Below are 27569 nucleotides of genomic sequence, written 5' to 3' on the forward strand. Positions count from 1 at the left end.
AATATGTGGGGTGGTCCCACATATAAAATCAAGACACTATAAATGAAAATAAAGTTTATTACAAAATTATAATAATTACAACAAATCTTCTTGGTTGAATTCTGGTATTCTTGGTATTTCCTCGGTTGGACTCCGTCGTTTTCCTAGGTGTTGCCTGCTCGACCAGTAGAAGAGAAAAGAGATCGAGGATGGTAGCTGCTTTGGTTATATACCTGGAAGCCTGACCCCCTCCACATATTAGGGTCCCTAATAGTGTGGAGGCTAGTGTAGCTCTTTACTACTATTTTCAATAGTAGGAGAGCTAGTGTCGCTGCAATACCCCCCTGGCGAGTCAATAAAATTGTATTAATTTTATTGGATGCGAGGACGAACTACCCGTCCAAACCGTGTTCTATATTGATTGGAGGTATGTTCTGTAGCGCTGGATGGAGTCGAACTCGTACTTTGGTCGTCTTCTGTGGTGAAAGCGGGCTTGACACGATCGATGGATACTCTTACATTGCCTTCTCCAATTTTAATTTTCAATGTTTTGGAGTTTCGATCTATGACTTCATACGGACCTCTGTATGGACAGAAAGCGTGGTCGCAGAGCGTCTTCCCTAAGGAATACAAATTTTGCATTACTTAGTTCTTTATGTATAAAAGTCTTTTTCGATCCATGTGCAGATGTAGGAGTTGGATGTATTGTTTCGAAATGTCGATGTAGATTTCTCAAGAAGTCGCTTGTTGGTATCTCCTTGCGTGTGCTGATTAGAAATTCGCCAGGTAGACGAAGCGGCTCTCCATATACTAATTCGGCGCTGCTGCTTTTAATGTCTTCTTTAACAGAAGCTCGAATTCCTAATAAAATAATTGGTAGAGAATCCATCCATGACGGGTCTGCATGGCACATGAGGGCTGTTTTCAGTGGCCTGTGAGCATTTTCAATCAATCCATTTGATTGCGGGTGATATGCTGTAGTAGGAATGTGGGAAATTCCTAGTAGTTTGGTTACTCCTTGAAAAACAACTGAACAGAATTGCCGTCCTTGGTCGCTTGTTACTTGAGATGGAACACCAAAGCGTGAAATCCAAGAATATAGGAAAGCCCAGGTTACACTTTCTGCGGTAATATCTGATAGAGGAAAAACTTCAAGCCAGCGTGTGTAACGGTCTATAGCGGTGAATAGGTATTTAAAACCTTTTGATTGAGGAAGTGGTCCGACAATGTCAATGTGAACATGCAGAAATCTGGCGGGTGGCACTTTGAACTCTCCAAGTGGTGTGACTATATGCCGACCAATTTTGGAGCGTTGACATGAGATGCAGCTTCGAGCCCAGGTTCTACAATCCTTGCGAATGCCAGGCCAAACAAATCTATCCGTAATGAGTTTAGTTGTGGTTTTTATACCTGGATGAGATAGATTGTGCAGAGTATTGAAAATATGTCGTCTATGTTCAGCAGGAACATAAGGACGTAATCGATTTGAGATATGTCGCAATATAATTGTTCTTTGGTTCCTGGAATAGCGATGCGTTTCAGGTTGAGAGCAGTATCTGATTTTAAGAGCGTTACCAGTTCTTCATCTTCGTCTTGCGATTTAGCAATAACGGAGTGATCCAAAGGCGATGTTATGGCTTCTGCTCTTGAGAAGGCGTCGGCTACAATGTTTTGTTGTCCACTAACATAGCGAACATCTGTTGTAAACTGCGACAGAAAACTTAATTGATTTAATTGTATTGGCGGCAGCTTGTCCTTTCGCTGGGAAAAGGCGTGAATTAAAGGTTTGTGGTCAGTAAACCAAATGAAATGTCTCCCTTCCAGTAAGCTTCGAAAATGTTGCATTGCTTCGTATCCAGCCAAAAGTTCTCGATAATATGCTGGCCAAAGTTGTTGTTTCTCAGATAGTTTTTTTGAAAAGAAGCCCAAAGGTTGCCAAGTGCCATTGATGTACTGCTGTAATACTGCACCGATAGAATGGTTAGATACATCGCTAAATAATGCTGTTTGAGCATTTGGAACTGGGTGTGCTAGTAATGTTGCTTTAGCCAATTCTTTCTTACAAGTCTCGAAGTTATCTTGAAGCTGTGGAGTCCAAGAAATTGGTTGTGATCCAGATTTGGTAGATCCTGAGAGCAGCTTGTGTAGCGGAGCAAGAAATTCAGCTATGTGAGGAATAAACCTTCGATAATAATTAATCATTCCTATGAAGCGTCGTAGCTTTGAGTAGGTTGCCGGTAGCGGATATTCTTGGAGATCGTTGATACGGTCTTGTGGTGGCAAAGTTCCATCTTTAGAAATTTCATAACCAAGAAATGTAACTTTGGGTGCACCTAATACGCATTTCGCTGGATTAATGACAACGCCGTGGTCTTTCAGGCGTTGAAATAATTGGCGGAGGTGATCTTGGTGTTCTTCTAGCGATGTAGATGATATAAGAATATCATCTAGGTATGCGTAACAAAAATCCAGACCTTGTGTAACCTCATCTATAAATCGCTGAAATGTTTGTGCTGCATTCCTTAGTCCAAAAGTCATATACGGGAACTCAAACAGCCCAAATGGTGTTATAATTGCTGTTTTTGCAATATCATCAGGATGGACTGGAATTTGCTGAAAGGCTTTCACTAAGTCGATCACTGAAAATATAGTACATCCTGCTAAATTATGGGCGTAGTCCGCAATATGACGAACGGGATATTTGTCTGGAATTGTGCGTGAGTTGAGTAGCCGATAATCTCCGCATGGACGCCACGTCGAATCCTTTTTCTGTGTGAGATGTAAAGGTGAAGACCAAGAACTATCGGAGGGTCTTGCAATGCCTAATTCTACCATATTCTTGAATTCTTCTTTGGCTACGCGAAGTAATTCTGGCTTGAGGCGCCGTGGTCTAGAAGAAACTGGAGGTCCTGGAGTGGTTCTGATATAATGAAATGTTTTGTGTTTGTTTTCTTGACACAAGCCTGATGGTCTGGTGATGGATGGAAAATCAGCTAATAATTTGTTGTATGCACTGTCTCCAAATATAGACTTGACACTTTGTATCCGAGAGAATGTGACACATCCTGGAGATGACAGTGATGTCAGGTTGTCATGTAGACGAGAATTCTTTATATCGATAATGATATTGTAGTACGCCAAAAAGTCTGCTCCAAGTATAGGCATTGTTACGTCTGCTACGATGAATCTCCAAGTAAAATTTCTTCTTAGTCCAAAATCTAATTGTAAAATAATATCCCCGTACGTGCGTATGTTGGTTCCATTGGCTGCAGACAAAGTATAGTTTAGTTGAGGATTAGGTTTAGCAGTTAAGCGCCTTGGATACACGCAAACGTCTGAACCTGTGTCGACCAAAAACTGTACCTTAGTTCTGCGATCACTTATGAAGAGGCGACGGCTTGATGAAGAGCAAGGATAGGTCGCCATCACTCCTTGCCGTTGGAGTTTTCCTCTCTGAACGAACAATGACTCTCGCATTTTCTTGCCTTCTTTCCGAATTTGGCGTGGTACCAACAGAATGTATTTCGGTTGCGCGATCTAGAAGTACTTCTCGGCCTGAAGAAGTGGTTAGACCTGTCTTGTCGAAAAGGGCTACGGTTTCTATTTGTTGATAGGTTGAGTCTGCTACGATAGGTTAACTTGGCTAATTGCTCTGTAAGATCTTCCACACGCTGTGTTAGTTGATCATTTTTATCAATTAGTTTTTGTATGATGTCTTGCTGTTGGTTGTTACTAGTTGCTGCGACTACTGGCGGTTGTGCAATCTCACATATTTTGTCGGCGAGGGATGCAAGTTCTTCTAGGTCTCCATTGATCTGGGTTTGCAATATTTGTTGAGTCTGGACCGGTTGTCGTTGAATCCAGATTTCTCGTAGGAGTGAATTGTCGACTGTAGTTGTTCCGACCAATGAACGAAGGTGACGTAGGAACTGAGAAGGACTTCGATCACCAAATTCTTCTTGCAAAAGTAATTGTCTTATCCTTTGCCGTTCGGAAATTGATAGCCTTTTGATTAATTCCTCCTTTAGTTTTATGTATTTATTTTCTGCAGGCGGAGAATTTATAACGTCCTCTATTTGGAGTAAATATTTGCAATCCAGGTGAGCTATTACAAATTCATATTTAGCCAGGTCATTGATGATGCGGCATCGAGAAAATATTGCTTCGGCTATAGTGAACCACAATGTCGGTTTCTCACTTATAAATGGCGGTAGATGCGGAGTGCGTGAGATTGCGTCCAGTTCCCCTTTAGGGTCCTGCATGTCTTCATTCATTGTTTGTTTTTTATTGTCTTCTATGCGAATAATCGACTATTGTATTTTAGCTCACACGCTATGTGGTCCAATTCAGCGTCGGGGTCACCAATTATGTGGGGTGGTCCCACATATAAAAATCAAGACACTATAAATGAAAAATAAAGTTTATTACAAAATTATAATAATTACAAAATCTTCTTGGTTGAATTCTGGTATTCTTGGTATTCCTCGCTTGGACTCCGTCGTTTTCCTAGGTGTTGCCTGCTCGACCAGTAGAAGAGAAAAGAGATCGAGGATGGTAGCTGCTTTGGTTATATACCTGGAAGCCTGACCCCCTCCACATATTAGGGTCCCTAATAGTGTGGAGGCTAGTGTAGCTCTTTACTACTATTTTCAATAGTAGGAGAGCTAGTGTCGCTGCAAACCGAATGCCTATCGACAACAATTAGTCCGGTTAATCGAGGCTCTATTGTATTTGTATAATATTATTTGTGTAGTATCAAGTATACGTATAACTACAAGACTTTGTTCAAATTAATTTGGAAGTAATTTGTTAATAACATTGTTATAATAGATTGATTTCGAATTTTTACAATATTCTTAATTTAACTTAATTTTATTATTATATTAGTAACCATTTATGTTACTTTCTTCATTATATATTTCAAGCAGAGAAAGGCATTCAATAATTTTTCTATCTGCGTGGAAAGATATTCAGTAATTTTGATGACAAATGTGTAGAGATTAGATTTTCAAATAATAGCCAGTGGTAGTCACTTTAATTTTGAAAATTGATGAGAGGAAAATACAGAAAGAATAATAAATCTATATTATCTGTTTACTTGATAAATCTAAAAGGTTTATTCTCTTCTGGAGATGTTTGAGGAAAACAGACCCACCAAAAAAATCCTTGTGAGATTTTTAACAATATTTTATAACTCAGAGACCGATTCTGCCGCAAACAGACAAATGTTATGGCAAGGCCATGTTTTGCTTCAACTTCCATACATTATGCTACTGAATCATACTGAATACTGTCAAAATGTCATGTATTTACTGTGCATTCAGGCGCTTTACACATAAACTGCAACGTCACCTGAAGTTATGAAGCTGTGCCAGAAAAACCCTGTTATTTAAGATCGTTTTTTGGACATTTGTGCGGTTTCCAGGTTAGGTTTTCTAACTGGCAACCTGAAAAAAACACCTGACTGGTAGAGCAATCACATGACTTTTGACAATATTCAGAACGATTTTGTAAGGAAAGTTTAACATAACATAGTTTTGCCCATAGACCAATGTTATGGTCTCTTATGCAGCAGAATCGGTCCCTCAATCATCACATTGAAAGTATTGAATATCATCATATTGAAAGATCTTAGAAATAAATCTTAGAATAAATTATTCTGATACCCAAATCTAGTAAAGATCCTGATAGAATCGTACTGACCAATGAGTTTACTTACCATCTTTTCTAATCCAAATTATCTAAAGTGTTTGCAATTTTAAAATGGCGCATATAATTTTGAAGCATTTACTTATAATGCTGATATTTTGAATAAAATCACTGATGGGATTAAATATATGGATCATAGTATCGTTAGAATTGAAACATAAATCATTTTGTCAGTCAGGTTTTCAGAGAAAAAATATTACGCAATTTGGTAATATTAAAAGTATTTCGAAAATTTAGAGGAAATGTGCAAACATGCCCATTTGATGAGTTATCAAGTTCTGGTTTAGCGGTTTAGAAAATGCAAATGTGTAGATATATCTTTTGTAATATAACAAATTATCGAACTTTCATAGTTGTTTTAAACATATGCATAATAAATTTCTGGTTGCTAAATATGATAATTTATAATACTCACCTAAATATAAAATTGACTCTAATTAAACTGTTTTATTAAAGAATTTATATCAAAATATTATTGATTCTACTGCTGAGGTATGAATAGAATTTTTTTATTTCAATTTGATATATCGGCTTTATTCGGTCATAGCGGCGGTTTTGTATTTGGAAAACCTAGAAAACATTAGTTTTATTCTTGTTCATTACAATCTGTCTATTTTTATACAAAGATATTCAGTAATTCTTTTGATACAATTAGAATGATCCCAGTAGTTGTCATTTTTGTTGTGATTTTTGCAGCAATGTACAAAAATTTTCACTTGAACTCTTTTAAATCTATAATATCAAATAAAAATTTGACATTTCTACTGCTTGACATCAAGCTGGCTGGATATGAGTATCAAGGAACCAGTGGCTGCTAGACACTTATCTTAAAAAATTGTTCTTTATATTTGAAATAGTTTATAAGTGTTTGTTAAAACCAATTACTTATTTATTATCTTTTTATATTTTTCAAAGACATAATTCAAAAACGAATACTATGCATTAATTTATAAAAAAAATGAAATAAAATTATCAAATCCAAATAAAAAAAAAATGTTATAACTTTGGTAGTGTGGCCTTTGACAGCAACTGTTTTGTAGTAAAAATAATATAAGGTTGGTTTAATTAATATAAGAGTGGTTTTTCATATTCAAGAATAACCCTGAATGCACCTAAGTTTAACAACGTAGTACAAGTATAAGTAGCAATTCAAATCAAAAACTTGCCATTTATCCAATATGAAGAGGGCCTCGGTAAATATAAAATATATTGCAAGACTTTAATAAAAATCATCATAACAATTTTTAAAAATTAAATATTTCCACATTGATTAAATTTACGTCCTTTATAAACCATCTTGTAATTATTATTTATCACCTTTTCCGTTATAAAGACAACGTTGTATATTTTAAAATCGCGGCGCTCGGGCCGCGCTTGCGATCGCAAGCAATTTTGAAATTTCTGAGAGTAATTATTTTTAATATGTTTGCTCACGGCTTCGTGCCTTCGCTTTGGTATTGTAAATATATTTATTTATACAACGGGGCATATACGTGTAATTTAATGCATCAAAAGTCGATCCATTATTTTCGTTTTTTAACTTCCCGTAGGGTAAGTTATTGTAATGGGCCGAAAATCGGAATTGAAAATTTTTACATTTCTCGACGTTTTGAAGGTTTCTGAACGTTTTGGCGTACCTCAGAAAAAATGGATGTGTGTGTGTGTGTGTGTGTGTGTGTGTATGTATGTGTGGATACAAATTTCCAGTCACGTTTTAGGGCGCACGGATCAACCGATTTGAATGGTTCAAAAAACATTCGATTCCTATTGATAGGGAAAAGAGCTGATTAGTTTTTGGCAAAGGCAGGTCCAGCCGTTTTGGAGATACGGAGCCAAGAGTGCAGAAAATAGAAATCGTATTTTTGAGAGAACGGAGTATCCGATTTGAATGATCTAAAAAACATTCAATTAGTAATGATTAGGAGAAGTGTTTATTAGTTTTTGGCAAAGGCAGGCCCAGCCATTTTGAAGATACGGAGCTAAATATGTAAAAAATGGCAGTTTTTGAGAGAACTAAGCGTCCGATTTAAATGATTCAAAGAACTTTCTGCTTGTCTTAACAGAATAATCGATTTTGGAAAAAAAATTTTTTTCATTTTTTTTTTTTTTTTTTTTTTTTTTTTTTTTTTAGTTTTTTGTATATCGAAAATATTTATTTTTAAATCTGACTATAGTTCTAATATACTTTACAAATAATTTCAACTCTGCAATTCAGTTTATATAATATTTATAAATATTAGACAATGTTACAATATTTATAATAATCTATTTGAAAACATTCAGTAATCCTCGAACATTTCGCTACGGTACGGGAAGTTCCAGCAATTTGCCTTAAGGCACGATGCCACCCACCCCACTAGTTAACTTTTATATTCGTGTGAGCGATTTCTCCTGAAATCAATTACGGTACGTGCATTTGGAGACGTGAGACTGTTTTTATGTAGCCAAATCTCATATAAGGTGGTTAGTTTTCTTCCTCTCTAATCACATCATATGGAGAGGTGATGATTGATTAAATATTTTTTCTAATTCATAATTTTCAAATCGTTTAGTTTTTTAATATCACGTGTTACATTCGCAAGGTGCAGGCTTAGATTATGAAATAAATTATATATGTAATTGATAGGTGTTAGTTATTTCAAATTAATCTTATTGCACGCGAATTATAAAGTAGGCAAAAAATCTTGGAGCCAGCACATTTTGCGAATTGATGTTTTAAAAATATATATTGATGAAATTGAATCAGTGAAAAGTATTGCAGTAATTTATTGTTTTTTTATATTCTAACTGCTATCAGAACTTTTTGTCTTACATGCTATTTGTACAAGACTTATTTTTGCTGCCAATTTTGCAGGTCAATTTTGCTGTAAAATACAAAAATATTTTGGCAAAGCTATGTCACGCTGCTTTTTTCACATAAAATGGTACTAAAAACAGTCAAAATGTATTTGCTGTGCGCTCAGGCATTCTTCACATAAAACCTAACTTCTATTATATGTTATTATGACACATCACAAAGATGCAGTTTTGACAGCATTTGACGTTTGTGCGTTTTTCTAGGTCAGGTTTTACATCTAAAACTCCTGACATTATACAATCTAATGATTAAATGCGTACGTAGCCCTCGAAAAGATATTTTTACTCAAGATCTCATGTGAAAATCTGGTATCATACCGCTCGATACCGAGCTGGCTGAGGTTGGGATCAAACTTGGGACTAAGAATTGTTATACTACGTCTATTACTTTTACTTACGACTAATAATAGTTTTAATTTTTTTAATTACAAAAATTTTAATACCCTCTAATGATTCATAAATAAATAAATAAACAAACATTAAAGTGCACAACATAATGTGCTTTTTACTAAAAAGTTTCTGAATTTGCAATATATATTCATTTTGTATATTTTTATTAAAACGTTATTATCAAACTTAATTTTACAATTAGAGTAAAAATGTCCGATGTATAAATTTATATATTAAAATAATTATTTTTACCTGAACAATAAAGCAAAAAATAACTAATCATCAATAGGTCGAATCAATTTTATTAAATAAATATTTATTGAAAACATGATTTTGCTCACATACTGACAGAACCAATTTGAAGTACGATATATTATCATAAAGTGTTTTTAATATTTTTAACTTTAGAGTAATGATTATTGTAATCATTTAAATACAATTTATAATGTCGAACCTAAATGTTGTTATATGCCTCCAGACCTAAAAAAAAAATTATAATATAAAATAAAAATATTATATACTATGATTACGTTCGACAAATTCAGTTCACTTTTTTTTGTAAATTTTTTTTCATTGCAAATGTTCGATAAGTCTAGAAACTGCATGTATTCTTAAAACAACTCCTATTGATGCTGAATATTCAATCTTCCAATTTTGCCTCTGCAATCAAAACCATTTAAATCCATTACTAATACCCCATCGACCAACTGTTTATTTTAACTAATTCCAAAAACCTACTCGTCATTCTTCAGAAAGCCATTTAACACTACTCAAACACGGTGCTTTCAAACAAATCCTTATTTCATTAGTTGTTTTCTGCTCTTCATCCCTGTAATAAATAGTTCAACAGGTGGTATTGTAAATTATAAAACCAGTGTTATATAAAAGTATCATAAACACACATTAGTTTTTACAAAACGCGATGAGCCCAATAAATAAATCTGACTAATGTACGACTGAGATTTTTGACCACGGATCGAGGTTAAGAAAAAATTTAACAAATAGCAATCATGTAATTTTATCGTTTGGTATCTTTTAGTTTTAAATTCTGTAAAATGCTTTTGTATTATAATAGATATATCTTGTGAATTAAACTTCTATTGTTAAAGCGATAAATAAATATTTAGATACATAAATGTTTCATATACAATTTTTGAAATTAATTTGAAAATTTTTTGATAATGCATTTTATATGAGAGAAATTTAAGATAGTAATATAAATTTATTAATTTCAATTGCCATTACTGAATTATTGAAAACATGAAGAAGAAAAATCTCTAATAACATACCGTGCTTCAATTTGGTTTAATTTCAACACCAGCAAAATATATTTTTATCTAAATTAACCTGTGTTCTTTAAGAGTTAAAAATTATTTTAACATAATTATTTATACTATTTAATAGAGTTATGCTATTAAAACATTTTCTTCTGGTACAATAATATTGAAAATGTGGTTAAAATAAGAAATATATTTCTATAACATGGTTTTAAATTGCTTAGGGTTGTTGAAATTATAAATATGTTAATTCATTTCCGTGATATATTTTTCCTATATAGCAACAATCACAATCGTTGCAATTCATCTTATGAAGTTTAAATTTTATGGTCAATGTGTTGTTATTTGGGTTGGCATACGAATTTTGATTACTCAGCGTTTATTATAACATCTATAAAGTAACAATATATTTTTAGCTAAATAATGAGATACATTTTGTTGTCTAAGCAAAGCAATTTTGTTCCAGAAACAGTTCTACACAATTTTAAATAAATTTACATTTTGGGGAGCCTTCGTGACAGAGTGGTTAGTGAGTAGGTTTGCAATTAGAGGGGTAGCGGGTTCAATCCCCGTTACGAACAACCCTGATATCGAGCAGTAGCAATATCAGTCTTTACTTGGGAATATTGATAGCTTATGTGCTTCGTTATTTCGTCTCTACGCAGCTAACACGTTTACCTTAAAAAAAGTTCAAATTTTTCAAAATAAAAAAAAGCAAATTTTTCAAAAGAGTCAATTTTTTTCAAAATTCTCAAAAATTTTCTCAAATTCTCAAGTTTTCAAAAAATTGAATCTTTTCTAAGAAAAAATAATTTTTGGTGAGGGAAGTTTTAGCTATTTGGCATAAGGAACTATGCCATGCACCACTAGTTATAATCATAAATTAAATAATGCAAAAAAATACGAAAAAAATACGAAAATATTTTTTATAATATTCCGTTCATACAATATTTGGTTACGATACCTCGCTCTACATTCTACATATTTCGTAAAAGTGGCTCGCGCGTGCTTTTTATTTCCCTCTCAAACAATGGGCGCTGTTGTTTTATGATACTTAATTTCGTGTGCCGCATATTTTATTTTTATTTGGATTTCTGGAGTCCTTTTGTTCTGTGTTTCATTTTTTCATCTCATCTCGTGTAGGGTTTTGTGTGAGCCACGCCCGTTTTGGCCGCTACAGGTGTCTTGTGGAAGCGTTACTGCGGACGCCTCAGTTGTTAAAATCGCCGCCAGCATTCAACATCCGAATAAAAGCGCTTCTTAATGCGTTTCACCAACAGAATTGCATCTCAGATAAGCGCGTTTAAAATAATATTAAGGAGTTTCACTGCATTTGTTTTTATTAAACTTACATTCACCAGTCAAATATTTTTTAGGGTTCTTTATGATTTTCATGCAATTAAACTTTGTTTATATATTTCCTTGCAAGTTGACGCTCTTTTCACTTTTCGAAAACCTACTATTTGTTATTAACTGTTCTATAAAGTTATAGTAATCGTCCAAAAATCGAAAATAAAAAATTTTATTTTATATATAGAGTATAGCGGGGCTTAAAGGTGCGCGGACATTCACCATCGATATCATAAAAAACAAATAAATTTTAGAATAATTTAACAATATTTAAAAGTAGAGAAAAAGATGTATAACCGGCCACCATTTTAATTCTTACGATGTTGCTATCAGGAGATAAACAACAATATTTGAAAATCCATAACAAAAGTATTTTTTTGTTAGTTTTTTGGGTAGTGAGCACTATTTTTAAGTTTAAAAGACCTTAATATAATTTTTAAATATACATTAGTCAATTGTTTTATAAGATGTATTGTTAATTATAAGTACCATTTAACAGTTTGTTTATATAACTTCTATAAAAGTTTACACGAAGGTGGTGTAAAAAAGACCAACAGAACCTTCACCCTGGAAAAGGTGTAAACAATAAAAAGCTGCAAAAAACTGAACTAAGTTAAAATATAGCTATTAATATAGTTGAACTAAATAAATAGTTATTCTAACTCTGCTGATGATTTTTTCAGACAAAATACCAGATCAAGCTTATATACAGTGTTATTTCTGTAAAAAATGTATTCATGAAATTTTTATTTGGGATTGATTGAACTATGTAGATGTTGTTAGTATTTTGTCCAATTTTACCCCGCCTTAGGGGTAAAAAGGACCAGGTGACAAATTTCTGAAAAACTGCAATAACAACTCATTTCTACAATATAGTATTAGCTGGGAGTTATAGTTCTTTGTTCGATATGTGTTATTTGTTGTGATATAATTGGTTTGGTTTTCACAATATAATTACTCTAATTGTAATTCAAATTGGATCTTTGTGTCCCGTCCTGCCCTATACATTTATGTATTTTTTTCCGAAAATATGTACACACATAATTTTATTACTCACACAATTTATATATTAAATTATTGGTTGCAAACTATTTTTATCCAAGCTATATACTGTGAGTATTAGTTTTGAGTTTTTTACTACTAGACCGTAAATAAAACTATTAATCAAACTATTTTTACAACAACTATTTAAGTTCGAAATTCAAATTATAGCAATTTTTGCAACACATTTTTCTATATTTTTTATATTTTGATGTTTATTAATTAACTTTGTTGATTTATACATTCTTAAAATGAGAAGTTATACTTACTCAAATTAACCAATTTTGTAGAGCATATTTTTCGGCATATTCTCCATTTGTATCTCCGAAAAGGCTGGGCCTGTCTTTGTTAAAAACTAATTAGCACTTCCCCCGACATTACGAATTGAATGTTTTTTGAATCATTCAAGTCGGATGCTCTGTTCTCTCAAAAACTCGATTTTTATTTTTTGCACTTTTTGCCAAACACTAATCAAATGTTTTTCGAACTATTCAAATCGGTTGATCTGTGCGAACGAAAACATGGACGAAAAATTGTATCCATACATTCATTTTCAATTTCGATTTTTGGACGATTACAATAACTTTCCCTATAGGAAGATCATTGTATGAAAGTTTGAATATTACTTAAAAAAAAGAAAAAACCTTATTATAATTACTTGAAATACATCAAAACCTTAGTAGTGAAGATATTACAACAAAGTCAGAATATGATATTAAATATAGTCGCAGAATAATGTGAAATATTCGATTCGATTAATTCATGTGTGGGTTTTACAGTTTTTTTTTAAATTCGAGAATATTAGGCGATCAATTTATTGAAAATCAGGTTATATTTAAGATCGCTTTGAAATTAACGAAAGAATTAATGTATATTTTTAAATTAGATATTTTTACAAAATCATATGCTTCACGAAAACCCTTTGCCTCCCTCTGCCGAAAAGTTATTTTAAATTATTCATTATCTCAAATGGAAAATTTACTTTTAAGTGACGAAATTTATTTTATTCTATTCCATGTAACAAAAAACCTGTTGAAATCTAACAATACGCCCCTGGGGCACCTCTACAAATATTTGATATGGTGCACCTTACGGGTCAGATGTACCCCATGATTACATGATATTTCACGTCTGATTTACGACTTTGAAAGGTCGGTCTCGAAGAACTTCTTTCTCGTGTCGATTAATCTTAATTGTACGGTCTGCGTAAAGATTCACATATTGTTAAATATAACCTATGGGCAATAGTCCATGTGCCAAAACCTGTAATGAAACGCTTGTGTAATTGATAAAAACCAGTATAAGTACCGTACAAACCTGATGCTGAGATTTATATGTCATAAATGATCACGCGCCAATTGGTTCGGATAATCACAGACCACTTAATTCGTAGCCATTTTATGGAAGAGTTTTGGAAATTTTTGTGTGAATTTTAGCCAAATTTTAATTGCTAAAATGCCTAAAATTCTCAATTGTCCATAAAATTTATACAACTTTCTAGCTAGAGAAAACAGGGAACGGATGTGCCAGGGTAGGGTAGTGACAGTCTGATTTGAGATAGGGTATAAAGGGAAATAGATGAAGTATGTTTGTTCGAACAAGTTTCCATTATTGCGTTGAGTCAGCGCCCTACATTAATATGATTTGTAGACTGCATTGCTTTAAAGAGTTATAAATAAGTTTGTTTGATTGAATTCTTAATAAGTCTTACTTGTATACAGATCGATCACTTTTTTGATATGAGGCTGTAAGTTAATTATTTGTAGTTAATTACCAGCAATTGGTTTTTGTAGTAGATAATTTAGCTCGGTCATACCGATGATTTGTTTTCAAAAGTGGGAGTTAGGCTCGTTTATGACAAATTTAGGAATTTAGATTAGGCATATAAATATAATAAATTAGGAATTAAGATTAAACATATAAAAAAATCTAACATGAGTAAGACACAAATATAAGACAAAAGAAAAACAATCAATTGTAAACAACTTGTCAGCTGCTAAATATAATAATTATTATAATAATGAAAATAAAATAATAAAAAAGAAAAAGAGAAGGAAATTTCTTACTCATATATAATTTTGTTTAAAAAAATAGGTTTTGCTATATCATGTTTATAAGCTTTTAAGTGATTATGTTGTGTTGTTTGACATATTTCTGTCAATAAAAGTCGTTATAAATCATTTTGGTATTCAAGGCTATTTTTTTAACCTATGTTCAGGCCTGTCACAACCGTCGTGGGAATGTGGTCTTACTAAACATTACTTGAGTTTTAATATTTATGTTAATTGATTTCTATATTTACTATTTTTTTCTTTCTCCCTCATTTACTTTAAGTAAATGTAAGTATACTCGCCCTTCTTATATTATGTATATATAAAAATTTAGGCAGTTTGTGTTTAGGCAAGATTCCATTTATAGCTTGTTCTGATCTGTTTTTCGTTCCTATCAAGAATTCAATTACATTTTAGTACAAAATTAATCATTCCTCTGAAGTCTTACTCAGCTTGGAAGATTCCAATATATCATTAATTTTCTTGTGATCTGACCTAAGACAAGATTTGTTCAAAAGTTATCAAGAAAAAAATTATAATAAAACTAAAGAACTTTTGCACGTTCTGATATCGACGAAAACTAATTATCAGATCTCTGAGATAAGTTAACACCTCACTTATTATAAAACTAACGAGAAATAATCGGCGTGCAAACAGGTCCCATTGGCATAAAATCAACGAGGAATTGATTAATGCGTTCAGGTTTTGGAAGCACTAATTAAATACAGAGTTAATATTTAAACTTTGAGTTGATGGAGTAACTAATTTATATGAGCCAAGTATTTAAATAAAAAAACACATTTAGTTTAGTATTTTTATTGCAAAACCATTATTTTTTAACTTGTGATTAACGTCGTTTGGCATAACTAAAGGAGACATATAACACCATCAGAGAAGAGTAATAATCACATATACTTAGCCAAAACATAAGCATTTTAAGTTGATTAATTTATGCTTTGCTGTAAGTTATGTATAACTTGGTATACATATGAATTGCCAATAAATTTGAAAAGTGCAAAAGAAAATTCAAGCAATAAATAAAGTTCTCAAAACATTAATCCGTTTCGATCTTGCAATAAGTGTTCCTTAATGCCTGGGCCTCTGATATATTTTAGCGGTATTTTTTTATGACCAAAAAACCATTACTTACAATCAGATAAAATACTGAAACTTATTGCATACATGCGAATAATTGACTTTATCACTAAATTACAAATTGCTATCGTTCATTATCGAAAAGTAATTAACACCTTTATAAGTCAAATCGGAAATCTTAATTTTGTCATCATTCATGAAAGAATTATTTCATATAAAATTATTTGATATATAATTATAATGCATGAAATCGATCAGATTAAAAAATTAACAGTATATAGAGTATTATTGTATGTGTTTCAGAATTTTGTATAATATTAAAATTATTTTATTAATTACAAATATTACAGCTTTAATTAAGTAAACAATTACGTTCTATATTATGATAATAACGCCAATCATAGTTTTGTTCTTATAATTTATGCCAAGATAATTATGAATAATGATGCTGTTTACTTTGGAAAAATCAAATAAACTTCTTTTAGTGCAAAATGTAATCATACATATTTTTATCTTCCCGTAGAGTGAGATAAAGTAATTTATGTATAAAGTAATTACATGCATTGAGTAAAAAATTAATTGTGTTTTTGGCAATGGCATATCTAGCGGTTTTGGAGTTGCAGTAAAAATTAAAAAAAAAAATAACTTTGGTGGTTTGAAATGATCATCAAAGATCATTATTATTTATTTCTATGCATGTAGAAATATTGACGCACAGATGACTTGTTGACTTGTGGCCTGGTGGACAGGTAGAAAAGTTAACAGGTAGACAGGAAGAAAAGTAGACAAATAGGAAGGCAAACAGATAGTCTCGTAGACAAGATCAAAAGTTGCTAGGTAGACATGTATACAGGTAGAATTGTAATGTAATCGGGTCGACAAGTAGGGAAGTACAAAATATACAAATTGAGAACTTTGACACCAAAATAGGTAGTCTCTTAAATAGATTAACAAATAGACTGGTTGATCATATATCAATCAAATATTTATTGAATAAATCAATTATTTACCATATCAGAAAGTTTAAGCAACTTACGCCAGTAGTCCAGTCATTATAGTAAGTTCACCCGGAAATCGAGATACCCAGCTGTAAGTCTGTAAATGCTTGTATATTGACACCCAAAAGTTGTCTCAAACCCTACATATGGTATTGACACTCTACAATATGTAGATTTTGAGACAACTTTAGGTTGTCAATATACAAGTATTTACAAACTTACAGCTGGGTATCTCGAATTCCGAGATTCTTACCTAATTTAAGCTTAAATGACTGGATTACAGCACAAAATGCCACTTGCATCTTGTTGATCACTTATATAAAATACGATAATATATGCGTTTAAAAACAGGAATGATGAGCAAATGAATTTTTTTTTAAACAAATTACATAGTTCTATGTAAAAGTTAAAAATGAGTATATGATCAGTTGTTATATTTCGCAATTTCTAAGTATGAAAGAAACTTTTTATTTTTTGAAACTGCAAGCAGAAATGATAGTTCCATAAGTTGTTGCAATTAAACTTCTCTTCAACTATATGTCGTATTATAGGAGAAAACAATGGTTGTCCTATTATTTTATTATGCTTTTTTATTTAGTTGAGTTTTAGTTTATTGAACCCAGAAGATTGTCCTCTCAAGTAGTGAAGGTGTATATTTTATATAATTGCAGTAATACCAGGAAGAGCTGATTCTACTTTAAATATTATAATCTATATTTCCAACTGAAAAGTGGATACTACTGCTCGATATCAAGTTGTCCAAGTGTGAAAAAATTAAATTAACACGATGTGTTGATGATCTTGACAACACTATTTTTTTTTGCAAAAACAAAAAAATTAGTTATTTTTAGAGACTAAACTCTTATCAAACTTTCAACGTTTTAAATCGCTGCTTAAAGTTGATCCGGGGTCACAAAAGAAACGCGAGAGAATGGAAAGAAAAGATTAAGAACTTTCAGTAGCTTCAAAGGTAAAAATCCGGTAGATTCCGCTCGAGTGATTTGTAATGTATAGGCAACTAATAAGTAGACACACAACATGTATTTATTTATCATCAGGGCGATCGTAAATGGAATTATTTGAAGCGTGAAATGCGTTCAGGATAATGTTGTTCAATGCGAAATGTACCAACGAGAAAATAATAAAACAAATATTTGCACTAGCTGACTATTTGTAAGCCCAGATACGTTTGATATAATTTACTTATTTTAGCTGATTTTGCAATTAATGACACAATCAAGTTTAATCTGACTCGATTTAATTCTACGATTTATTAATTATAATTATTATTATCCATATCATATCTGGAAACTCATAAAAACGCAACATAACGTAAAAAGAATGATCAAACTTATAACAGAAGAATTGAAAAAAAGTTATTGATCTATTTTAGGTCTAAAAATAAGTCGTTGATAAAATGATTGATGACAAAATTGAGATTTTCGATTTGTAATGTAAATTATAACAAAATTCAATTTAATATAAATTCAAGGAATGGAATTAGATTATTGATATTATCCCTACGGGTCTAATTTGTGTTTCAAATGTAAAAAAGTTCGGAAAACAAATATAAGTAATATATTTGTTTATATATTACTACTATATTACTCATATATGCAAACGGAAAGGACAAAAATTAAGCTTATTTTTTTGTAGCATATAAAATACTTTCTAATATATAGCTTTTCTTTCGAGTCACATCGGCCTATAACCTATAGGAATATTGTAATGCAACTTTTTTGTCGTTATTCTTGGCTAAATACAAATAGTAATTTACCTACTTTTTGATTTAAGCTTCTATTAATTCGGGATGTCGAAAATTTTTCAAAAAATTAATCTTTTCTTCGATGATTTTTGAATATTTTTGATTTCAGCGACATTTAAACGCTTGTAAATTTTTAGCACTTTGATAGTTTGAAGCTTGAATGAAATATAGGAAATGAAAAAATCTAGAAGACAAATCTATAAGAACATTAAACTATTGAAACTTTTGAATCTTTTGACATAGTGCTTTGCTATCCATGAATGAAATATTGATATTTCAAATATCTATCAGTCGTATTATTTTTTTATTAATATACATTGAATGGCAATCAGAACAGTTACATTTTCTAAGCCATTGGACTATAATTTTGATTCCCATTTAACAGGATCAAATATGGCGTGCTAGAAGATCTCCAGTGATATCTCGTATTTGAAAAGTATTTGAAATTGGATAAGTATTTAAATATATTCGTAATATTCTTACAGCAACTTTCTGTATTGATAAGGTATACAATACACTGTATAATTTTCAGCACTTAAAGAAAATGTGAGAAAAAATCTTAATGCAGAGTATCAGGTGATGTTTTTTTTTTTCAGCATTATTTAAGTGCATGTAACTTTTGAATGATTTGACATGATCTCCAGTGATATCTCGTATTTGAAATGTATCAAATATTAAAATACATTCGTAATCCCCACAGCAGCTTACTGTATTGATAAGGAATACACCGTATAATTTTCAGCACTTCTAACCTTTCAAAGAAAATGTGAGAAGAGACTTTAATGCAGGGCATCAGCAACATTTAAATGCATATAACTTTTGCTGTTTTTATATAAAATATAGTAAATTTCATATAAGACTGTATCAGACAAATTGATATTGAAATATTTTGACTCTGGAAAAAGGGGTGACTTTCGCATATTTTCAATGATATCTCGATCAAATGATGACCTAGGGAGTTGAAATTTGGTATATCGGATTTTTTCGAAAAAAGGCATCAAAATCATTTAAATACCAGGGTAGGGCCAAATCTGTATAGAAACACGATCTTTGACCCTTTCTATTCTTTTTTGGTATTGATGTATAAGTTAGTACAATCTCAATTTTTCCCTGCTCGACTACTTCTTTCATACATTCGAGTAACTACGTCATTGAGCATGATAAATACGTAAGGTTTGACAAGTTACACCAGCAACATACGTATTTGTCCGTCAAACAACAAGCAACTTTATATACGATGCACGACAAATTCAAAAAAGATAAATAAACAAGTATCATGGTTGATTACACTTGCTATATATGTGGTTACATGCACAACAAAAATAAGAATGTCTATTACTCTGTTTTTTCTTTTGTCACACCTTGCTGAATCCTCAATTGTGCAAAAGGTGAATGCTAGGTACGGTTGACTGATTTTGTTCAGAAAATTACTTCAAAAATGCGGTAGTAGCACGTTTTTATTTCGATTTTTTTTTTGTAGAATACATAGCTAAATACGATTTTAGTTTGGAATATAATATGTTCATTTGCAAACAAAATATGGTTCAGGCGATCTTTAAACAACATTAATTAGTGAGATTTTTAAATAACCTAGCAAAATCAATATAGTTAAATTGTTTAAAATTTGGAATCATTCTAAAGTATCTTGAGTAAATCTAAATAAAAAAGAGTGCGCGTAAGGTTCACACGCGATTGAAGTAAAACTTATTTGCTGCTGTACAGATGGCATTTAAAGTGAAAATAAATACATCATATAACAATTTTGGATAATGTTTATTAGTAATATGGTAACACTCGTGATGCACACATTTATTAGTGTCAACCATTATATATATTTAAATAATGATAAATTATAAATTATATACTTATAATAGCATTAAACATATATATAATATTTAAAAACAATAATGTAATTAAAGTCATACTTCAAATATGACATGAACGGTTAGTCATTGTAATTAGCATTCAGAAATGATCCTTCATTAAAGAAAGGAGGTATTTGCTGATTAATATATTCTATAATATTTGTTCAGACAATGGATTATGTTAAACAACGCTTAAACAAATATTGTTTTTGCAACTTCACTCAACATGTAATTGTGTTTGAAGAACTTCATGTAATTAAAATTAACATACATTCATTGACTGCTTGTAATTTTTTACTTTCTAGCTGGCGATATCTCATTCCTTGAATAACTGTAATATCTGTTATATGCCCAAAAAATATTTTGTACGGATTTACACCCTAGTCGCGCCTCAAGAAGTTTTACTTCAAAATAATTATTATATCATTAGGAAGAAAATGCTTGTTCAATAATTTCAAGACGTTTCTAGAATATTAACAATAATAAAAACTAAGCGAATTAATTTTGAAGTATTATTTTTCTTCTATATTTATTTTAACATATACGACTGTGGACACAATTTACAATTTATGGATTAATTAAAATAATATCAGTCTGCCCAGTATATTCCTGATGTTATTGTTGTTGAGCAAAAAGTTAAACTAAAAGGTGAATTCAAGCAACCTTCTAAATTAATCGAATTCAACCAACTCTAAAAACAAAATATACTTTTAACTTGACTAATTTTGTTAATTTAACTAATTCGAGGAATATATCATTATTACACATTACATTAACAAGTATGCTGTATCATATAATTTGGCTGCAAGTTTATTGATATGAATGCCAATATTTTCTTAGAGTTCTATTACATTAAACGCGCCTTATAATTTTAACATTTCAAATCAATTATTAAAATATTCCAATAAGCAGGTAATTAACACTTGTTGCTAATTTTTATTGGTAACTAATTATGATAAGATTTATTAGAAATCATCAAAATAAAAATGTTGCACTAGAAGTAATTAAAATGGCATGTTTTTCAGCTACTAATAATATAATTATTATACATGAGACTAGTTGTTGCCGAGTGAACCATAACACATCTTGAATTTTTTTTAGAAATTTTTATTTTGGATGCGGGTGGTCTTTGTAACAAAAAATGTCTCGAGTTATATTTGCCGAATCCCTTTTGCCCAAGAATAATGCCGTATTTTTTAGGTAGCATTTATCGATTTATAATCTACTAAAAAATCCTTATGGTCATTATGTATATATATTTCATGCTCACTTTGATACGAAATCTTTTTTTTAAAGTCTAATCAAATGTGGTTGTATAAAAGACCAAATAGTTAAAACTGCATAGATAAAAATTTAGTAAGAAAGTATTTATTGAAAACGAATTGAGAAACTTCTGCATTATCAAAAAATGCATATTTCCAAAGGAGTTTAATAGAGGAAGAATGGATTTTTTTTGGCCTATGTTTTAGATACAGATAGGATGTTTATACATTTTATATTGTCTTCAGAATATTTGCATGTCATTTAATTTGAAAAAAAAAATGTATGCAGAATGCTAATAGAATTGAACATTATATTCAAACGCATTATATTAATGCACTTTTTAAATATTTAATAACATATTATACGTAAATTAGACCATTTTTTTTTGTTTTGACCAGTCTTCTCTTAAAAAATAACATTCCTATTTAATAATTTATTTATTTATTAATTGTAATGATTCAAATTTGAATGTCTATTACCCAGATCTCAATCTAGGAATTGCTCATTTTTAAGTAAGACAAATCGCACGTTTTTTAATTATCTAAAATATTTTACACACATGTTTGATACAGTGATTTAAAATCATTAATTCAAAATTTAACACGGGGATTATATCCTGCCGAACAGATTGAAACGTTAAAGATTATAGCAATGATGATATGATTAATGATTGTGGATCGTATACCAAAAAAATTTAATCCTGTCAGGTATGAAATATTTTAATTCAACCAATATACAATTATTTAAGATTTTGCTGCAACTCAGTCAAAAATGTTTGTTTTTTATGTAATAGTTTTATTTAGCAATCATAAAATAATACTATTTTCATAAGCTGAAGTGATAACTAAATAAATGAACTAAGATCCTTTAATCTATTTTATATTATGTTACAAAAATGGTTGAGTGAAGCTATTTTATGTCCACGTTGAGGAACCAAATTCTTTGAATTAAGTATTTTCTATTGAATACACTGAAATATATTGTTATAAAATATGAATAGCTATTTAGTTGAAAAATGATTAATAAATTTGAATTTAAATTAATAAAAAAACACAAAACATGCAAAATTAATTAAACAGTTATTGATTTATGAATAAAAAAAAAACAGATTTAATGAAGTATTTTTAGTATTGCGATATATTTAATTTTGTTAAATTGTCTGTAAATATTTTCTTACAATTAGAATATTTAATTCTATAATAGCATTAAACTATTTTGTAAATTATTATGCTAGTTCAATCACAATTTACTTTCAATTTTGTAGAATAACCAAAAAACACAATTATTTTGATAGAAATCTTTTTTTAAAAAAATAGTTATCATTAAATTTTTTTTCTTTACGATTTAGTTTAAGTCAGCATCTCTGTGACTCAATTGTAAGAGATTTGGTCTTGCAACTTTCGTATCTACCAGAGCAGCCTGGTATCAAGCAATAATTTTTCATTTAAAAATATAGATATAAAAATGTTTCTAAGTAAAAATAGTTCTTTGCCAACTTCAAAATTATTAATAATGCATTAGTCTTACAATTAGAGAAATTATTGTAACAAAAATATATGAAATGTGTTGCTTTCTATAAAAGCGACGTTTTTACGAATTATATTATTTTTAACAGCGCATAGATCTGTTAAATTCCCATTGCTTTTAAAAATTAAAAAAATAGTTTTTTTATATAATGAAATTAATTAATTAGTTGTGAAGTTTGTAAGTTTATCAAATAACTATTTTAGTACTTGGAAAACCAATATTGCGCCTGCTATGCGACTGCTATGCACACAAAGGAAATTTTGCCTGCAGGATAATCAGGCTATCTCAACTATTTCTTTTTGAATTATATTTATTTCGCCTATAACTGCAATCATAATGTTTTAATAAATATTATGAATGAATAAGTATTTTTAATGTTGGGCATAAAATAAATAATTTCTTTTAAATATTTAATGAAGGAGACACAAACTTTTTCTTACACAAAATAATCAGTATACTTTTATCCTTAATTAACTTTCCGTAGGGCAAGTTATAGTAAAAAGTGAAAATTTTTATATATTTTTACGTTTCAAAACCTTTTGAACATTTTGGCATACCTTAGAAAAAATGGATGTATGTGTGTGTGTATGTGTGTCTGTGCGGATACAAATTTTTGTCGACGATTTCGGGAACACGGTTGTAGCGATTTGAATAATTCAAAAAAACATTCGATTCGTATTTATAAGGAGACGTGCTGATTAGTTTTTAGCGAAGGCAGGTCTAGCCGTTCCGAAGATTTGCGGCAAATAGTACCAAATACGTAAACTCAGTTTTTTAGAGGGCGGAGTGTTCGATTTGAATAATTCAAAAAACATTTTACTTGTATTAACAAGATGAAGAGCTGATCAAATTCATGAAGGCAGTTCTAGCGGTTTTGGAGATCTAGTAAAAAAGTAAACAAAATGCCATTTGGCGGTCAAAAATGATTATTAGACATAATACATCAAATTATCAGACATTTTATAGAGATTTTAACAATAATTTTAAATTTTGTTTGAATTCCTATGGGTTCCGTACCAATGTTTACCCGTTAGACGGCGACGCGACGCTTACGCGCTTCTACATTTCGTCTCTATGCAGTTAAAGCAGTACAATTGCTTTGAAAAAAAGTTTAGAATTTGCAAAATATTTCAAAATAAATTTTTCTTCAAAAAGTCTTTTTTTTTCAAAAAAAAGTAAACTTTTGTCAAAAATTTATAGTTTCTCAAAAATCTAATTTTTTCAGAGTAATTTTTTTTTATGTTAATATTTTTTAAAAAAAACTTTTTTTTGGTACGGGAAGTTTCAGCAATTTGCCTTAAGGCACGATGCCATGCGCCCCACTAGTTTTGCTTTTTTTTTAGCAATTCTATACCATCTATGTAAACACATTTTCATATTATTAGTGTATTCAAATTTTCGATAAATTTGTACTAATATTACATCTTCTATATATTTATATATGTTTGAAAACTAATTCGGTTTCATTTATTAATTTCTATGGATAGTGTGGGCATAAGGTATAATTTCGACATATTTACGATGGCGTCTTCGAGATCTACAAAAATCGACGTATTTTCCTTTATGCATATAGTTATCTTTCATTATACGTTTAATAGTATTCCAGTTGCAAGAATATTCACAATCATATTCAAATTTATTGCACTCACGATAAGTTAAGAGTTGGAAGTCTCCATAAGTGTGCTGATTATAAAGAACCTGAAAATAAAAATTCATATATATATATATATATATATATATATATATACAAGTATATATATTTATATACAGTTTTAACGTATAAATACCAATAATCTAGTTGGTATATTACCTTAACTCTCCAATTGTTTCTCCGCAACCTATGTAATTCAAACACAATTGTTGCACCTATATGGGGAAAGAAATTAGTAACATTAAATGTGGTTCCATCAATTAAAGTACCCTTGGGTTTCAAAACTGAAAGCAAGCCAATAAATACTTGTGTTGGTGCTACAAAGACTGACATTTTTAGATCGTTTTTCTTAGGATTTATACTGCCTCTGTGGCCCTTCTTAACGCGTTCTAACGTTTCCATTATGTACTTTAGAAGACGACCTAAAATATAAATTAATTTAATAGTGATTATTTTATTGCACTTTTATCGTAATATCTATTATAGTAAAATTTGGACAGTTTTTTAATTTTTATTCATTTCCTATTTAAATTACAAGCTGACTTATAATTAAAAACATATTTAATTTTAATAAGAATTTTATTCTAAGAATTTACAGAGCTATAGTATAAGAGAACCAGCGTGGGTGCTATTTAGTAAATTTGATGCAATTTATAGCTGATTGGTAAAATACTATTACGATAATACTTTGTTTATTACTATTTTGCAAAGGCGAGTTTAATTATTTTTTAACTTCCTGTAGGGTAAGTTATAGTAATCGTTTAGAATTCGAAAGTAAAATTTGTTGCATATCCTCAGGTTTCAGAGGTTTCTGAAGATTTTGTGATTCCTCAGAAAAAATGCATGCGTGTGTATTTGTATGTATGTATGGATACAATTTTTCGTGCACATTTTTGAGAGCAAGGATCAGCCGATTTGAAATATTCTAAAAGCGATCGATTCCTATTGATAAGGAGACGTGCTGATTAGTTTTTGGCAGAACAGATCTAGCCATTTCAGAGATACGTCGCAATAAGAGCCACTTTTACTCATTTTTTAAGAGAACAGAGCATCCGATTTGATAATAAAAGTTTTATAATCAGTTTAAGATTTTCTGACAGAGCTAAAAATTAAAATTATTAATAATTAATTATAAGATATATTACATTAAATTATTTACATTGGCTCATCAGATTATATCATATGGATAGAGTTATGTTTCATAATTAGTAAAGGAAAAGATCTATCAAAGATTGTTAAATTTTCAAGGCGCCTGCAAAAACATTAATTACCATGAAGTTATATGATCGGTCTTGGAAACATAATCAGCTGTATCAGTGAAAATTCTCATCATGATTTTTTTTTTAAATTTTAAACTTTCTTTATGAGTTTTGCAATATATTAAGACTTTTTTCTAATATACTAATAATTACGAAAGTGCAACTGATTAACACTCGAAATTAATAAACTGGTGTCAAAGTTTGCATTTACACTAACAATACTGTTTTCAATCGTTTATGTTCAATGATTCAAATGATTTTCAAATTTCAAAAAACAAAGGAAGCGAAATTCTTATATGATTTATTATTATAAGTCTAATCATTTTTAATTATAACTAGAATAATGTAAAATAACTTACCTCCGGTGGTTCTACGTATACGTTTACTTAAAGATGTTTGGTAAGCAAATTGTTGCCCCATCTCACTTAGAGATAACAAATTTGATTCAGAAAGACCTCGTAACTTTTCTTCATGTCTTTTTCGGACTACTGGTGCCAAAAACATATTCTACATAAATAAAAAAATATTGGTATTAATGACAACCAAGCAAATTTTATTGAGAGCAATATAAAAATAATTCACCATGATATCCAAGTCGGATATATCATCATCCTCACGTAGATCTCTGTCCTATATTTGGATAAATATAATAATAATTATATAATGGCAATCAAAATATGTGCACAAACTTATTTTGGTTATATATTTTTACCAAATTCCTCATAGCCAACGACAAAAGCCAAAGTTTTCTATAGTCACGTTCAATTTCAAATCGTCTCGCAATACACTTGTCAATTCCAGCAAATTCTTTACAGAAGATTCGATCTAAATAGTGTCTCATATCATGTAAAGCTTCATAATATACTGGACAATCGCGTTCATCGTAAAATCTCTCAAACTGTTATAGAAATATATAAATATAATATCATTAAAATATATATAATTTGGAATAATTGCTTACCTCAAGTGTAAGGCCAAAATAGAACTTTTCTAGCTCTTCTATATTTTTAAATTTCTTATTTTCAACTTCTTGCGTCTTGAATAAAAAATCACAGAATAAATGGATTAATTACTCTATATATTAAAATATGTCCTTCGTCTATGTCTACCTTATTCAATAAGCATTTTTGGAAATATTTTGCTCCTTGTAAATTATGGATTTCAGAATTGGTGAAAACCCAAAAATTATTTCTTGTAAATTTCTTTAATCCGAACTTTTCTAAATATGGTTGTGCAAAGAGATCGCATGTGAGCATATCATAAATTCCTTCCTACGTATATTTAAAATTTTTAATAGATATTATCAGTATATGAATAATAAGTGTATTTTGTTTTTTTTACTTACTTGATTAATGTTGTCGCTAAAGCCAAAAACTTTTGGCCCACCATAGTAGTCAGTAGGATCATGAGCCGGTTCTAATGTTACCTTTAATAGTATTATATAAAATTTGTTACTAATTTATTCTATAAAGTTTTATTTATTAAATCATTTG

General features: G+C 30.3%; 3 protein-coding genes across 3 annotated transcripts in view; 1 reads left to right on the forward strand and 2 right to left on the reverse strand.

Annotated features, from left to right (window-relative positions):
- LOC113385884 overlaps nucleotides 1–27569 on the forward strand; it is a 74198-nt gene that overhangs the window by 6662 nt on the left and 39967 nt on the right. The window lies entirely within an intron of this gene.
- Nucleotides 3405–4253, reverse strand: LOC113385877. The gene has a single exon (XM_026623701.1). It carries the CDS (start codon nucleotides 4251–4253, stop codon nucleotides 3405–3407), a length of 849 nt encoding a protein of 282 aa, XP_026479486.1.
- LOC113385878 lies at nucleotides 22984–26975 on the reverse strand. The gene is made up of 5 exons (XM_026623702.1): nucleotides 26789–26975; nucleotides 26659–26706; nucleotides 26436–26583; nucleotides 24977–25239; nucleotides 22984–23058 (listed from the first exon to the last, which is right to left on the reverse strand). Exons 1-5 carry the CDS (start codon nucleotides 26915–26917, stop codon nucleotides 22984–22986), a joined length of 663 nt encoding a protein of 220 aa, XP_026479487.1. The 5' UTR covers nucleotides 26918–26975.

Source organism: Ctenocephalides felis, unplaced genomic scaffold (genome assembly GCF_003426905.1).
Source record: "Ctenocephalides felis isolate EL2017-DRISC unplaced genomic scaffold, ASM342690v1 CF-g0.4_SCAFFOLD_03571, whole genome shotgun sequence".
Classification (NCBI taxonomy): domain Eukaryota; kingdom Metazoa; phylum Arthropoda; class Insecta; order Siphonaptera; family Pulicidae; genus Ctenocephalides; species Ctenocephalides felis.

Excerpts from the sequence above, each read along its gene's own strand:
- LOC113385877 (XM_026623701.1), bottom strand. The coding sequence starts at position 4,253 with ATGAATGAAGACATGCAGGACCCTAAAGGGGAACTGGACGCAATCTCA.
- LOC113385878 (XM_026623702.1), bottom strand. The coding sequence starts at position 26,917 with ATGAGACACTATTTAGATCGAATCTTCTGTAAAGAATTTGCTGGAATT. Across the intron at positions 26,584-26,658 it reads TATCCGACTTGGATATCATG|AATATGTTTTTGGCACCAGT; the intron begins GTGAATTATTTT and ends TTATTTATGTAG. Across the intron at positions 25,240-26,435 it reads TATACGTAGAACCACCGGAG|GTCGTCTTCTAAAGTACATA; the intron begins GTAAGTTATTTT and ends TTTATATTTTAG.